Consider the following 15,709-nt stretch of genomic DNA (forward strand, 5'->3'; position numbering starts at 1 on the left):
TATAATCGTCAATCATAAGGGGATTGATTACAAAAAAAAATTATGTAATAAAATAATATGGTCTTGAATTATATATACCAAATACAAAATGGAAAAACATAATTAAACTGTAAAACGTGAAACCATAATTTAAAAAAAAAAAAAGAAAAAAAGAAGAGGATTTCGAATTGTATAAGTTAAGAAATGTGAAGTAGTTTTAGAAGCAATTAAAATAACTAAAATAATTAAGGACTATTTTAATCAGGATATACATTTGGAATAATTAACCTTAAAAATAGTCTGTTTCGAGAATTGAAGGAGTAATTCAAATGGAGCAGCAATAAAAACGCGCTCGACGACTTCATATTTAATCACACGCGCAGTACTAGTGCGTGTCAACCTGTTTTCTCTGTTTCCTGATTTAAAAGGAAATTTTGGACTAAAAAGGCGCGTGAGAGCTCTGCCGTGTCTGTTTCCCAAAAGTCATAGTGTCGCGTTATAATCTTTTTTTTTCAGTTAACGCTAATAATGTCTTCCCCATTTCTAGTCCTCGGCAAATAAACCGAACCGAATGGACCGAACCGAAATTTTGGTTCCGGTTCGGGTACGGATAGTAGACAATAACCGATTGGATAGTGTTTTAATTATCCATGGATATCGGTTATTAACCGAACCGAACCAATATCCATTTGGTTATCTGAATCAAACCGAACACGTAAAATTATATTTTAGCCAAGAATCGAACCTGAGACTTCTACAAACGGGAGTGTGCAACATGGCCATTGCACCACGTTGAAGTTTTAGCTTTGTATTACGTGTTAATTTATATAAGGTAATAAAAAGTAAACTAAAAAACCATATATATTTAGACAAAAATACCAAAATATTTGAAATAAATCAAATATCAGGAAGTTTTTAGATATATTTTTTAAAATATAATCAAATTTTATTTAAATAATATTTTAAAAAATTATATTACGTTATTTCGGATTTCCTGAACCGAACCAAAAATAACCGAAACCGAACCGAACCCGAACCGAAATAGTAAATTAACCGAATGGATATTAAACTTCTATATCCAAACTAACCGGAACCGAATGGATATATCCGAAACCGAACCGAATACCCGAACGGCCAGAACTACCCATTTCTATCTTGGTTTGAAAGTATAATAACTAATCTTAACGAATTAGTCATACATTTTAAATCAAAGGTGATCAAAACTTATTGTCTACTAATATCCAAAGCCGTCTCCCACAAACGAGTGCGACTCATACCAACCAACACCGACTAGTAAGTAAAAGACTTACAATATACCATATCAAAAAAAGACCACAAGAGAACTACATCAAGGTTCGAAGGACTTAAAAGAAATATCCTTTTTGATTTGTATCTCTACAAGCAGAGGATCTGTTCAATGATTCAGGAGCTTGAAGCCATTCTTGTATTGCGGATCGAAGAGCAAGATTTGGAATCAGGCTCGTATGAGGAAGCCTTTTGTTTATCATCGGAGAAGTCTCGTGTCCTCTCTCGAACCACCCGTTTATGGCTTCTCTTTCATATGTAAAACCATCTGCTGCTACATGTGGATCCTCCATTATATCCTGCAAGTGTCACAACAAAATAACAGTTTCTCTCTTCAAATTGTTAATATTTTGATCATTTTTTGTAGTTTTCATTGATCTTACAACGTTTCTTACCTGTGTAATGGGACAGATGAAGTACTGAGGCGGTTCACGCTTACTCTTCAGCATTGATACTTCTCTAAGCTCTATCTTCAACTTTTCTTGTTCTTTCCTAAGCCTTTTCAATGCTTTCATGGATAAGATATAACTGCCTTGAAGCTTTCTTGTCACCATATTAGATTCGGCTATTCGGATTTCGGATTCTGATCTCATCTTTCCAAGTTCTTCTTTCGCGTTACTCAGTGCCTTCTCTGTTTCTCTCCTATGCTTCATCTCCTCAAAATACTCATTTTCCGATTGTTTAGCCTTACATTTATTGGTTATAGACAAGAGTTAAAAAAATTGATACTTTCCAAGCAATAAAACATGTTAGGAGGAACTTGTATTACCCTTTTGATTGCATCAACTGCAGCTTCTTCACGCTTGTATGCCTCGAAGTGTGCTTCCCTTTCCGAATTTTCAGCTTCCTCGACAGCTACTTGGATCCGAATCTGATTATCATCTTTAATTATACTTGAGCTTGGAACACTTTCAGTTCCTCTAGTAGTTATCTCAGATTGGCTCAAAGAACTTGAAGATGCACCTTCTAGATACAAGTTATCTCTTCTTCTAGCTTCCCTGCATTAATTAAATACCAAAAGAAAAAAAAAAACACTTGTGTGTAGTGTGACTTGTGAGACAAAGATCTTGTCTCACAAGCAGAACCCAAAGACCATTCCTAAACAGTGACTAATGTCAATTTGCAGTTGACACAAAATAAGATTAAGAAATAGACATAAAATTGGACAGACCTTGAATCTATTAGATATCCATTGCAGGTAAACCATATCTGACAAGTAGCAGGCGCTTCTCTGTGAATGTATATAGCTTTCTTGGACTGTAAGTCTCTCATATTCCTGCAAAATTTTGAGTTTCACTTCAGTGGTTCATCCGTATATTAGATAACCAAAAATTCTTAAGTCTACACTTATCAACCACCCACATTGAATAGTGTTTATCAGCTGCTGCTCCCATGACGAGTTTCCTAACTCCGCGCTGTGATATCAATTGGAGGATACCTTCCTCTACCGAATCCTTTTCAATATATATTATCTCTGCAGTGACCTGATTCACAATTGGCTGGAAACTTAGATACAAACACTCTTGCTCTTGTACAACCAAAACAAATGGATATCTATAATAAGTAATCATACCTGCATTTGCTTGCATATATGAAGGTACTTGTCCAAATTCTTATGTGCTTTCTCTTTCTTTTTTTGATGAAGCCTCAATTTCTGGTAGTGGGACATGGCTCCCGCTTGGAATGAATAATTCAAGATAGTCCAAAATCAACTAATGAAATTCAGCACAACACAAAAAGATTGGAAAAGGATTTATAAAATACTTACGGACTGAGATCGGTTGATGAACATGGACAATACAAAACTCTTTGCATCCACTGTTCTGTATCGCCCAAACGAGTGCAGTCTTGCTCTTTAGTTCTCTCTCTCTCACTGCGACATAGATCTTCTCATCCACCAGCGTCTCCCTCATGCCAGTTGCCATAAAATCTTTAGTGTGACTCTAGTCCATACAAAAGAAACAAAGAGAAAACGGAATATTTTTTGCAGAACAAAGTGATAGAGATTTGATTTAACAAGGTAGTTGATGAGACAACAAGCTATTCAACTCCCAGAGAATATATAGAATTAGAGACTAGAGAATCTTATCACAAGGAAGCTGAATCATGACTGTATGGATAACACATTCCAAAGAAGCGGTCACAAGAATCTGAAAGCGATACTGATGAATACGGAAACTTGGTACAGAAGTCAAAAGAAAATCTGAGGTAGGCATTTTCTAGAAACTGATGTCGTCAAAGCCTGTGCGTAAGCTTGCTTACCTAAGCTCATATATATTTCTTCATGTGCTTTTATATTTTTGCCCCTCATCAAGATCAAGGTCAACCGCTTTCTCTCGAACGACCTGGTCTACTCTCTACTTAGTCGCGTAATAATAAATTAGACTTTACCTAATCAAGAGCAAACATACAAAAGCTCAAGAGGAAAGCAAAATTTTTACGATTAGTTTAAAATAATCGAAGGACAATTATTAATTTTACGTACGTACCTCCTCGTCATAAAAAGAACAAACTCTTAGGGAACAAACACTTATAGTTCAAAATTCATCATAATACTAAAATCTAAGGTGATCTTAGTACATGCGTAACCACCCCACAGAAGAGTGACCATACCAACAATACTTTAGTAATATAGAGTAAATAACTACTGACTACGAAGCATATTGGGTTGTACCCTCTGTGCATATATAATAATAAAATCAGAGAATTTTGAATTGACAAAAAATTTACAAATTCTTATGTGCTTTCCTCTTTCTCTTTTTTATGAAGCCGCAATTTCTGGCCATGGAACATCGCTCCCGCTTGAAATGAAGAAAACAAGATAGTCAAAAATTAACCCGTTACGGATTTCTTATTCGAGCGAGAACCGCCATTAAATAAAGAGTGTGATGCAGAAACACCCGACGTGGTCTGATCTCGCCGGCTCTTCTCTCTCACTGGATTTTTTTATCTTTCGAATTTTAGTTTTTTATCCCTAAGAGTTTATTCTTTTTAGTTTATGGTCCCTTAAGATTGTGATTTTTATAGCTATAGCTCCTGACCTTTGTAATTTTAGTTTAATCCTATATCTTTTGGGATTTATAGTATAGCCCTCTTAACTTTTGAGTTTTTTAAATTCAGTCTCCTAACTTTGTGATGTTAACTTATTGGATGAGAATAAACCAATTTGCCCGCACAACTGTGGTCCAGTGGTAAGGGAGAATTGGGGAAATGTTAAAAGAAACTAACTTAGGTTTGATCCACCCTGGAAACAAAAATCATAGTTGTGTGGGAAGTCCGTCAATTGGGTCAAAGACCTAATTGGTTTGCCTGTTAGTCAGAAATGTAGGCGGCCTGACTACCTCCTCACATTAGGTAGTCGAAAAACATTCCAAACTCGGAATAAATATTGTGGTGGCCCTTCGGAAAAGTCCACTTCGATGTGTTTCTACCGAAACTGACTGAACAGCCGATAGGGTTTATCAAAAAAAAAGAGAATAAGCCAATGAGCCGACGGTGTGTTTCTTCCGAAGACTTTTTATTTGGTCCATGTCACATGGGACTGGAACACATACTTGCACACATTATTTTACAAAAGAGATATTTGACCAATGACTCAGGTCTTGACATGGAGAGACGCAAAACAAACATTATTGTTACAAAGATATTTTATTTAATTGGTCAATGTGCTCAGATCTTGAAATGGTGTAACGCAGAGGTATTAAGCTCTTTAGACCCGTACATGCTCGAGAACTCGGCGATAGTGGTGTCCCTATACTTGGGAGGGTTTTGTTCTGACGTTAGTTCTTTGATGGGTCCATATACTCGAGGATTTGCCTTCATGACAGTGCTGAAGAAACAGGGCACTGAAATCCGCGGTTCAGCTGCTCGGTTTGCTATCACCCTGTGCTCCACGCTTGTGAATTTGTCATTGCTTATAAGCTGAACAATTAAAAAAAAAAAAGTTAGTCACATTTCCGTCTAAATCATTGATGAAACTATATATCAATAGAAACAAAGCTAAAAGTTTACTAGTAATATAACCTGGAGAAGATCTCCAACGTTGACGACAAGAGCTCCAGGGATGGGAGGGATATCAACCCAATATTGGTGGTTATGGAGAACTTGAAGCCCTCCGATATTTCCCTGAAGAACAATGGAGAGAAAAGAAAAATCGGTGTGCTTGCTTAAGCCTAGAGTAAGGTCAGGCTGAGGGCAAGGTGGGTAATACTGGCCAAACAAGACCAATGACTTGTTGCAATCCATGTCCTTGAGGTGATTACGGTTCAACCCTAGAGCCTCTGATAGAAGCTCAAAGAGCAACTCACCTAAATTCATTATTTCCTTTGTGTACTCCATCATAATCTCCCTGCCACAACAAAACTTTTGATTCAAATTTAAGAGGTTTTACTGGCTCATGTTTTTTTTTAAAACATTTACATCCAAATGGGTTTCCTTCATCTTCATTAGATACCTCAAAATAATTAGGAAGTCTTTCTAAACTTTCTAAAAACAAAAAAAAAAAAAAAATTGTAGATCAGTTCATCCAGTTGGTATGGAAACCTTACCCACAAATTGGAGGCAAGTCCTCTAATGTGGGAAGATCCGGGGCCATATAGGCACACATGGTATCTCTCCAACTCGCCGCCTGAGCTGTGTAGAGATCAAAATTACTGTAGTATACCATTTTTCTAGTGTGGTCGCGAGAGTAGAACCGTTTCTTTAATTCAGCATCCTGCTCGTGAAACCCCCGAACCCCTTCTTTCACCTTCTCCAGTACGTCGAGCGGGATCCCGTGGTTTACCACCTGGAAGAAGCCCCAGTTCTCCGCTGCATCTCCTATCTTCTCCACCACGCTTCTCCGCGTGACTGAATCTTGATTCTTGTAGTACACTCCTCCTCTCAGATCGATGGTTGGGATCATGAGCTGTGAAGCTGCAAGTGGTGGTTTTGGGCTTGCTAAAATAACCGGAGGTGCACGGAACATAGCTGGAACCTCTGAGATTCCAGAATCAACAAGGCCTTTCACGCCTCTCATCGTCTCCTCGAAAGATTTTAGTTGAGTTAAACGATCAGTTGCAATGTTGGATGTTGTTGATGAATCCATTGCTTTTTTTTTTCTCCCTATGATCATACTAGTTTTATAATAATGACTTCAGGCCTTCAAGGCATCAAACAATGATTAACAAATACAATATAATATATAGTGAGTCACTCATGACGTTATCTCCGTCATATTAAACGTCACGATGGAAGACTAATTAATTCAGTCTCCGTTATAATAATATACTTCAGTCATTTTGTAGAATACTTCTTATAGTTCATCATAATATTAAAATCTAAGGTGAATCATATCTATATTTAGTATATACATGCGTAACCGGTAACCACCCCACAAAAGAGTGAGCATATATCAACAATACTATATAGTAATAATATAGAGTCACAACTATTAATTATGTTGTACGCAATGTGCATAGGTATATATAATAATAAAATCAGAGAATCTTGAATTGACAAAAATTTTGAAAGTGTTATGATTTATGATTAATTTGTCAGTCTGATTAGGCCATTAAGACGAATAATTTAATCACTTATATCTTTACAAGAAGAGGGTCTGTTCAGTGATTCTGGAACTTGTAGCCATTCTTGAATTGCGGATCGAAGAGCAAGATTTGGAACCAAGCTCGTGTGAGAAAGCCTTTTGTTTATCATTGGAGAAGTCTCGTGTCCTCTCTCGAACCAACCGCTTATTGCTTCTCCTTCATACGTAAAACCATCGGCTGCTACATGTGGATCCTCCATTATATCCTGCAACAAAATAACAGTAACAGTTTCTTTCTTATAATTACAGCATTTTGATCATTTAGTAGTTTTCATTGATCTTTTGTAACGTTTCTTTACCTGTGTAATGGGACAGATAAAGTACTGAGGCGGTTCACGGTGGTTAGAGGGAGACACCTTCTCTTCCTCGCGTAGCTTTGTTACTTCTCTGAGCTCTATCTTCAACTCTTCTTGTTCTTTTCTAAGTATTCTCAACGCTTCCACTGATAAGCTATACTTGTCTTGAAGCTTTCTTATCACCATATTAGATTCGGCTATTTGGATCTCGGATTCTGATCTCATCTTTTCTATTTCTTCTTTTGCTTTCCTCAGCACCTTCTCTGTTTCTTTCCTACGCTTCATCTCCTCGAAATACGCAGTTTCCCATTGTTTAGCCTACAATTTTCGTAGACAGAGTTATAAAAGTTTGATACGTCTATGCAAAAAAAAAACTTGTTAAGTGGAAATTTCATACTACCTTTTTGAGTGCGTCAATTGCTGATTTTTCAGCTTCATCACGCTTAGAAGCCTCAAAGCGTGCTTTCCTTTTGGAAGTCTCAGCTTCTGTGACAGCTACTTTGATCAGATCATCATCTCTAACTATACTCGACCTTGGAACACTTTCACTTCCTCTAGTAACCTCGGATTGTATCAAAGAATTTGTCGACGATGCACATTCTAGATACAAGTTCTCTGTTCTTCTAGCTTCCCTGCATTGTAGTATGACTTGTGAGACAAGTAAACGTCAAAGACCAATCCTCAACAGTGAATATCTATAGTATGTTCAGCTAACACAACAAAATATGAAGAAATGACTTAATTAATTAGCCAAACCTTGAACTAATTAGGTATCCGTTGCACGTAAACCATATCTGACAAGTAGCAGGCGCTTCTCTGTTAATGTAAATAGCTTTCTTGGACTGTAAGTCTCTCATTTTCCTGCATAATCAACGTTTTAATTCATTCACTGATCTGTTTTTAGTCTCTTTCGATAACAAAAGAAGTCTTAGTCTAATACACCAAATAACAACCTACATTGAATAGTGTCTATCACCTGCTGCTCCCATGACGAGTTTCCTAACTCCACGCTGAGATATCAATTGGAGGATACCTTCCTCTACCGAATCCATTTCAATATATACTATCTCTGCGCTGACCTATTCACACGATTTAACTTGAAATTTAGAACCAAATCTATCTTCTACCATCAAAACACTTGGATAAGAAGTAACCATACCTGCAATTGCCTGCATATATGAAAGAACGTGTCCAACTTCTTGTGAGCTTTCTTCTTGTCTTTTCTATAAACCCGCAATTTTTTGTCGTCCAACATTGCCCCCGCTTTAAATTGAATAAAACAAGATAGTCCAAAGTTAACCAAAATATCCTTAATTAATCTCTGCATTAAAAAAGAAAAAAAAGAATGCTAAGGAGATTTAGTTTACTTACAAACTGAGTTCTGGATAGGTTTATGAACATGGACGATGCAAAACTCTTTGCCTCCACTGTTCTCTATAGCCCAAACAAGACTAGACTTGCCCTCTAGATTTTTGCCTGACACTGCTACATAGATCTTCTCATCCATCAGCGTCTCTCTTTTGCTAGTTTCCATTGATTCAACGATATCTCTGCCGTGATATCTTAAATCGCCAACCATTTTCACTATTTATTGGATCGGAATCTTTATTGTTACGGTGACTCCGGTCCATATAAAAAAAAGAACAGAGTATTTTTTTTTTTTTTTTTGCAGAAACAAGCGATAAAGATTTGATCTAACAGAGTATTTGATGAGCCGAGCTATAGTCTATATATAGAGAGGAAAGGCTTATCAGAGACACATATCTAATCACGAAACCGTGTTTAATGAAAGCCGCCTTATCGCAGAAGCTTAATCAGATAAATTTAGAACAAGGGATAAGCCTATGACTTTCAATGAGAGCCGACCAAAGAATCTCAAAGTAATTGATGGTCTCTGTCTTTGTCAATAGAAATGTCAACATTACGAAACTGAGATCGAAACTTCAGATGATAACTTAGGTTTGATGCCGTCAACGGCTGCGTATTATTACTACGGCTATGCCCTTAACTGTCATCCGCTTCATAACGACCTCGTCTTCTCTCCCGCGTAAAAATTAATTTATATTTTTGTTAATGCTAGTTAATTTGAAGCTTTTAAGAGTTTAGTACAAACAAGTTCATAAAGCAAACAAAGCCAACGTCCACAATTTTAGTTAATCAAAAGAAATATTATTTTAGTTTCATGTGAAAATGATAGTTTCAGTTTTTTTTTGGGAAAACGTCCTGGTTTCCCATGAGAACTATGATATCGTACCAGATGGAGCCCGATCTTTACCCCCGTCCCAGATGGCTCTCCTGAAATTCTTTTCAATCTATATACCCATATATCTGTAATTTACGTTTTGTATCTCCATGAGAATAGAAGATATCATCTATTTCACCATTGCTATAGGTTTAATTGGTTTACTATTTGATTAACCGAGTGACGAAGTTTACAAACCAAAATAAACCTGATTTCGACCCGATTAAAACCTGATTTTGACCCGATTAGAAACATAACCCTCAACCGAGAAATCCCTAAAATCACATTTTAACCTCTTTTTTGTTTTCTCTCGCGACGAACCCTAGAAAATCAAATTTCACCATCGATTTCTCAAATTGAATCGATGGATTTAATAATCCGATCTGGTTTTGGGCAACAAGATGGTATTGGGCAAAGAGATGGTGTTGGAGAACGAGAGTACGATGAAGAAGGAGAGGATCGAGATGAATTTCACGTCGATATGCTTGCTCAGGAATTTACCGATGCTGAAGAGTCGATTCGTCATGATACGTACCCAGAAAGTGACGACGAGGAAGAAGGTCGTGGTCGTGGTGCGGGTCGTGGTCGTGGTGCGGGTCCAGAGAGGGTGTTTACGGATATCGGACGTGGTGATGGAACTTTGTGGAAAGACCAATCCTTCTACAATGGGGTCGCATTCAAGGAGAGTGTCTTGGACTATGCACTACATACTGGTTACAATTTGAAGCAATACAGGTATGACAAAGATAAACTCGGGTTTAGATGTGTTGGGGATAAGGGCAATTGTGAGTGGAAAGTGTTTGCTGCACTTCTTCCAAACGCATCTTTGTGGAAGATTACGAAATACATTGATAAGCATTGTTGTACCCCCAATGGCGAGTGTGAGATGTTTAAGGTCCCAGTCATAGCTAGAATTTTTCTCGATAAGATTAGAGAGGAACCGGATCATTACAAGCCTTTGAGGATTGAACAGATTATCATGGAAAGGTGGAAGATATCCGCTACTAGGCCACAATGTCAAGCTGCTCGGAGAAAGGCTTTGGGATGGATAGAGTATGAGTATGAACAACAGTTTGCACGACTGCGAGATTACCAAGCTGAGATCTTGGAAGCAAATCCAGGGTCTGTTGTGGAGATTGATACAATTAAGAATGATGCTGGTCAAGACGTCTTCAATCGGTTTTATGTTTGTTTCGATGCCCTTAGAAGAACTTGGAAACAGACTTGCCGGCCAATAATAGGAGTTGATGGCGCCTTCTTAAAGGCAAAGATCAAGGGACAGTTGCTTGCTGCATTAGGCAGAGATGCAGACAATGGCATCTATCCAATAGCCTGGTGTGTTGTTCAAGTTGAGAACAAAGACAATTGGTTATGGTTTGTGAAGAGATTGAAGACTGACCTGGATCTAAACGAGGGAGATGGTTACATTTTAGTGTCTGATCGACAAAAGGTATGTATCTAACTAATTTATTATATTGGTTAATAAATGTGAATGCTCTCGTTTTTAATATGTTTGGTTTTTGGTTCTCAATTAGGGGTTGATAAAAGCTGTGGAGTTGGAGTTACCACAAATAGAGCATAGAATGTGTGTTAGACACATCTATGGGAACTTGAAGAAGACTCATCCTTCCAAGAAGCAAATCAAGCCACTCCTCTGGCATATGGCTTGGAGCTATAATGCAAAACAGTTCGGTGAGAGACTGGAACAGATACACGCTTATGACACTGGTGTGTATGATGATGTTATGAAGTCGAAACCAAAGAGCTGGTGTCGTGCCTTCTATAAGTTGGGGGGTTATTGCGAAGATGTTGACAACAACTTCACAGAATCTTTCAACAAGACCATCGACAAAGCAAGGGAGAAACCGTTTGTGGCAATGTTGGAGACAGTTAGAAGACTGTCTATGGTTCGGATTGCCAAGCGTTCAGCTCTCTCTCATTCTCACAAAGGTAATTAACTTTATTCAAAATTTAATGCAATTTTCTACGATTGTCTATGATTTTATTCAAAGACTGTCTATGATTTCTACATATTTAATGCAATGTTCTTGGTTTTTGATGTTTCAGGTTTATGTACTCCATATGTGGCAAGGTTTCTTGCTAAAGAGCATGACAAAGCTTCGGAATGCCAGGTGCATCCTTCTACTAATGGGTGCTTTGAAGTCACACTGGATGGAGACAAACACAGAGTTAGTTTACAAAATATGACTTGTACCTGCAAAAAATATCAAATATGTGGTATTCCATGTGAGCATGCCTATGGAGTGATTCTGAAGAGGACGTTAAGTGCTGATGACTATGTCTGCCAGTGGTTTCGAACTGCTATGTGGAGGCTTAACTACACAAATGGCATTACTCCACAAAGGGGTGCTCGTCATTGGCCTTCGACTTTAGGTGAGAATGTTCATGTTCCACCTGAGCCACCACAACCTGGGAGATGGAGTTATAGATGTATCGATTTTAATGGAGTTATAGATGTGTTATAGATGTATCGTCTCGGGTCGGATTATTAACATCAGTCAGGTTTTATTTTTGGTTTTCTATTTGGTATGAACGGTTTCGTATCGGTTCACTCTTTAAACCGATAACATCCCGATATATGGGTATATAGATTGAGAAGAATTTCATGAGAGCCATCTGGGACGGGGGTAAAGATCGGGCTCCATCTGGTACGATATCATAGTTCTCATGGGGAACCAGGACGTTTTCCCTTTTTTTTTCTCTTTTTCTGTCAAACCAGTTTTTTAATTTACACATCTAAATCACATAAATTATTCAAGCAAATACATCATCAAGTAGATCATAGTTAACTAAATTACACAACCAAGGTACATGACACGAATCAAGAGAAAATTTTATACACAAATTTACTCTTACAAGTTAAAGAAGTCGTTTTAATAATAATATCACATCGAAAGATACACTTATAAGTTTAGTTAATTTGGTCCCTGAACTTTGTGATTTTAGCTTTAGTTCCTGAACTTTGCAATTTTAATTTTTTAGTCCCTTATATATTTGGTATTTAAAGTTAGTCGTCCCCTTACTTTTTATCTTACGTTTTGTTTAGTCACTCAACTTTTTTCACGAATGTCTACGATGGGCCAGTGTATTTGTTTATCTGTCGGCCCGTAATACTAAATGGGCCGTATGAGATAGGCCAGTTGTAGTATAAACTACTTGTTGTTTCTCACCCAATAAATAGATTTTTAATTTTTTAGGTTAAACTTTAAAGTTTAAATGGGATAATAGTTGGTGAGACTATGATGACTCTCTTCGTCCAGTTCTTAGTTTTTGTCTTGTTTATGGGTTTAAAATATCATATATTCTTAATCATTATGGACACATATATTCAGATATTTACTTGTTTATTGGGTACTAAATTATTAATCGATCTGAAATTTTCTTTAATCATAATTAATAATGGTTTTGAACTTGTAGATATGATAATATATACAACAACGCAATAGCCAGTAGACATTTAATGAGTACTTTATACCTCTTTTAGTAAGGAAACATACATCGCACGAACCTAACTCAATCAATATACAGTTTTTGCATATTTTTTAAAGCTTTTTTTTAGTGTACAACAGTGAATATAATATAGAGGTATATCATGCATACAATTCGAAATAATTATGTACAACTAATTAAATTATATACAAAATTGGGTTGAGTTAGTTGTTAAGTACCTATTGATCAATCACATTATCTGATATATATAACGAGATGGCGTTAATTTATTGGTGTGTTTTCTTCGCAAACAGCCAATTTTCGTGGACCGAATAAAGCATCAAAATACAAAAAATCGATAATTAATTAGTGCTGATAATATGAGACCGTCCACTAGTGATGTTTTAGTTTCAACAGATTAATATTCACGCATTTTCAACTTTTTCGTAATTTTACGTTGCCACTTCGGTTGAATCATCGCATGCTGATGGCATTTCATTGTTGCAATGATATCCAAAGTGCTTTTTTATCTATCGAACGTTTAGTCAAAATATGTCGACTTCAGAATTTAATTTATGCACAATTATATACTGCTCATCATGATTGTCTCTTCATGTAATTTATGTAAGATGTAAGACCAATCAATATATATACATGCAGTTTTTGCATATAATTCTTAAAACGTTATGCTGCAAAGCTAATAAATATAAAACTTATTTAATCAAAGCTTTATAGTTTTGATTCGAATAAGTTATAAGACCATTGATTATAATTAAGATATAACGATCCAATAAAATAAATATAGACCAGCTTCAGACTAAATATAATGCACAAAAGCTTTTTAAAAAAACCACAATAATTAGCTTTATTGAGTAGATAACTTTTCGTGCAATGCAAAAATTCTTGTGATAATTTTATTTGATTTCATGTCAAACACAAAATTTTATTTGATGTACTTATTAATTATATAAGCTTGGAGGGGGGGAGGATGGTTGCGCTTTTCTATTTACCAAAGTATAAAAATGCACAGAAAGATTAAAATATACAATTTACACCTTTCTTTTTTGTGAAGTAGACATATTTTAGGGAAAAATGCCAAAAAAAACCCCAAATTGTTTTTATTTGGAATTTTAATATCCAATGATTTTGCATTGAAAAAAAAATTCGTAGTGTATTTCTTTGATGCTTTTTAAATCATCATGTTATATTGATTTGTCGAATCAAACATCAGACTTAACAGACGTTAATTTGATTAACGGAATCTCTTAACTGGGTTAATTAAACCAAACACATGAGTAATTGGGGTTAAACGAAAGACAATGTTGCCCTTAATTATTTCCCCCAAATCGATTTGATATCGAGAAACCCTAAAAACCACTTTCCCCAATTTATTTCTTTTTGTTCTTCTTTCAACATCTAATGGAGCGAGTGATGAGTGAAGGCGTTTGATTTTGCGGATTGGGTTCAGTGTATTGGGCGTGAATTCTGAGATTATTATGGAGATGAGGTATGTCGATCCTTCGCAATTTTGGGGTTCTCGATCCTTCGCAATTTTGGGGTCGATTTCAATATTGGGGTCGATTTCAATTCTTGGGGATTTTAGGGTTCATAGATTTTTTTATTTTTAGTTGGGTGGGTGAAATTCATTATTATATTAGGAGATTAGGGGTTGATTTGAAGTCGATTTCAGTTTTTAGGGATTTGTTTGTACTAATCGTGAATGTTTATTGGCGTGTGTAGTGCTTTCGAGTGTTTGAAGTGCAAAATACACTTTAGAGGGGATGTTTCAATGAAGGAGCAATCATTCGACTATATAAGAGGGGACTCGAAAGACATGTTAATGGATCCCGATTTGATGACATGGTCAATCTTTGGCGAGTTTTGCAAGGAGAATGAAGTGGATGGTGAAGTCGAAGAAGTTTGGTATAAGCTTCCACATGAGGATATAAGTTCAGCAAGATCAATTGGTAACGACAAAGATGGTGGGATAAGGGAGTTGTGTCGTGAAGCCATTATTGGTGGTGAAGTCGATATTTACATCGACAACGGGGTTACTGTACCAGCACCGTTTCCTCTTTCAAATGAGGATGTTGTAGATGAGGAAAACAAAGTAGAAGCTGATGCTGATGAGGATGACCATGGTGATCGAGTAGAGGAAGATAGGCATGATGATGGAGTAGATCCAGAAGAGGAAGGAAGGCATGATGATCCTCAGTTTTTTGCATTTTTCGAAGAAATTAACAATGGAAGACCACATGGGGATGAAGCAGCAGTTGGGGATGAAGCAGCAGTTGGGAATGAAGCAGCATGTGTTAATGAAGCAAGATGTGTAGATGAGGAAGAAGCTGTAGATGAGGATGAATTTGAGAGGCAGTGTTTTGATGTTGATCTCATCTCTAGCTTCTAATAAGCTAATCTTCTGCCAACCATACGACTTTTCTTCATCTGCCCAACCAAAGGACCCATGAACAACACATCTGTAGAATCTTCTTCCTGGATTATCGTTTGTCCATGATTTTACAACGGTCGTCGCTTTTCCACAATTGTAGATAGGACCCCAGACCATCTCCCTGAATTTCCATCAGACCCAGAACTTTGACTCACCATTCGCTCCATTAGTTGTTGAAAGAAAAACACACACGACAAAGAGAAAAAAATTGGGGAATTTAGGTTTTAGGGTTTGAGCAAATCGATTTGGAGGAAATAACTAAGGACAACAATGTCTTTCGTTTAACCCCAATTACTCACGTGTTTGGTTTAATTAACCTAGTTAAGAGATTCCGTTAATCAAATTAACGTCTGTTAAGTCGGATGTTTGATTCGACAAATCAATATAACATGATGATTTAAAAA

General features: G+C 36.7%; 4 protein-coding genes across 5 annotated transcripts; 1 reads left to right on the top strand and 3 right to left on the bottom strand.

Annotated features, from left to right (window-relative positions):
* Nucleotides 1–1,179: 1,179 nt before the first annotated feature.
* LOC104699764 (U-box domain-containing protein 36) lies at nt 1,180–3,392 on the bottom strand. Its single transcript, XM_087459321.1, has 7 exons — nt 3,053–3,392; nt 2,858–2,961; nt 2,647–2,768; nt 2,456–2,560; nt 2,054–2,282; nt 1,680–1,970; nt 1,180–1,583 (listed from the first exon to the last, which is right to left on the bottom strand). The coding sequence occupies exons 1-7, from the start codon at nt 3,207–3,209 to the stop codon at nt 1,344–1,346; spliced, it is 1,248 nt and encodes a 415-aa protein (XP_087315447.1). The 5' UTR covers nt 3,210–3,392; the 3' UTR covers nt 1,180–1,343.
* A 1,369-nt stretch (nt 3,393–4,761) lies between these two features.
* Nucleotides 4,762–6,403, bottom strand: LOC104699763 (1-aminocyclopropane-1-carboxylate oxidase homolog 8-like). The gene is made up of 3 exons (XM_010415112.2): nt 5,832–6,403; nt 5,308–5,632; nt 4,762–5,205 (listed from the first exon to the last, which is right to left on the bottom strand). Exons 1-3 carry the CDS (start codon nt 6,395–6,397, stop codon nt 4,954–4,956), a joined length of 1,143 nt encoding a protein of 380 aa, XP_010413414.2. The 5' UTR covers nt 6,398–6,403; the 3' UTR covers nt 4,762–4,953.
* A 383-nt stretch (nt 6,404–6,786) lies between these two features.
* LOC104699762 (U-box domain-containing protein 36-like) lies at nt 6,787–9,017 on the bottom strand. Of its 2 annotated transcripts, none has more exons than XM_010415110.3 (7): nt 8,536–9,017; nt 8,324–8,427; nt 8,122–8,243; nt 7,921–8,025; nt 7,565–7,796; nt 7,168–7,482; nt 6,787–7,074 (listed from the first exon to the last, which is right to left on the bottom strand). In XM_010415110.3, exons 1-7 carry the CDS (start codon nt 8,741–8,743, stop codon nt 6,850–6,852), a joined length of 1,311 nt encoding a protein of 436 aa, XP_010413412.1. In that variant the 5' UTR covers nt 8,744–9,017; the 3' UTR covers nt 6,787–6,849. The 2 variants fall into 2 exon arrangements, with proteins under 2 accessions (XP_010413412.1, XP_087315448.1); XM_087459322.1 differs by having other exon boundaries at nt 8,141–8,243; nt 8,536–8,865.
* Nucleotides 9,018–9,377: 360 nt separating this feature from the next.
* LOC147940717 (uncharacterized) lies at nt 9,378–12,118 on the top strand. The gene is made up of 3 exons (XM_087459323.1): nt 9,378–10,856; nt 10,942–11,356; nt 11,474–12,118. Exons 1-3 carry the CDS (start codon nt 9,771–9,773, stop codon nt 11,890–11,892), a joined length of 1,920 nt encoding a protein of 639 aa, XP_087315449.1. The 5' UTR covers nt 9,378–9,770; the 3' UTR covers nt 11,893–12,118.
* The last annotated feature ends 3,591 nt before the right edge of the window (nt 12,119–15,709 follow it).

This window comes from Camelina sativa, chromosome 7, assembly GCF_030686135.1.
Source record: "Camelina sativa cultivar CO46 ecotype springtype chromosome 7, ASM3068613v1".
Classification (NCBI taxonomy): domain Eukaryota; kingdom Viridiplantae; phylum Streptophyta; class Magnoliopsida; order Brassicales; family Brassicaceae; genus Camelina; species Camelina sativa.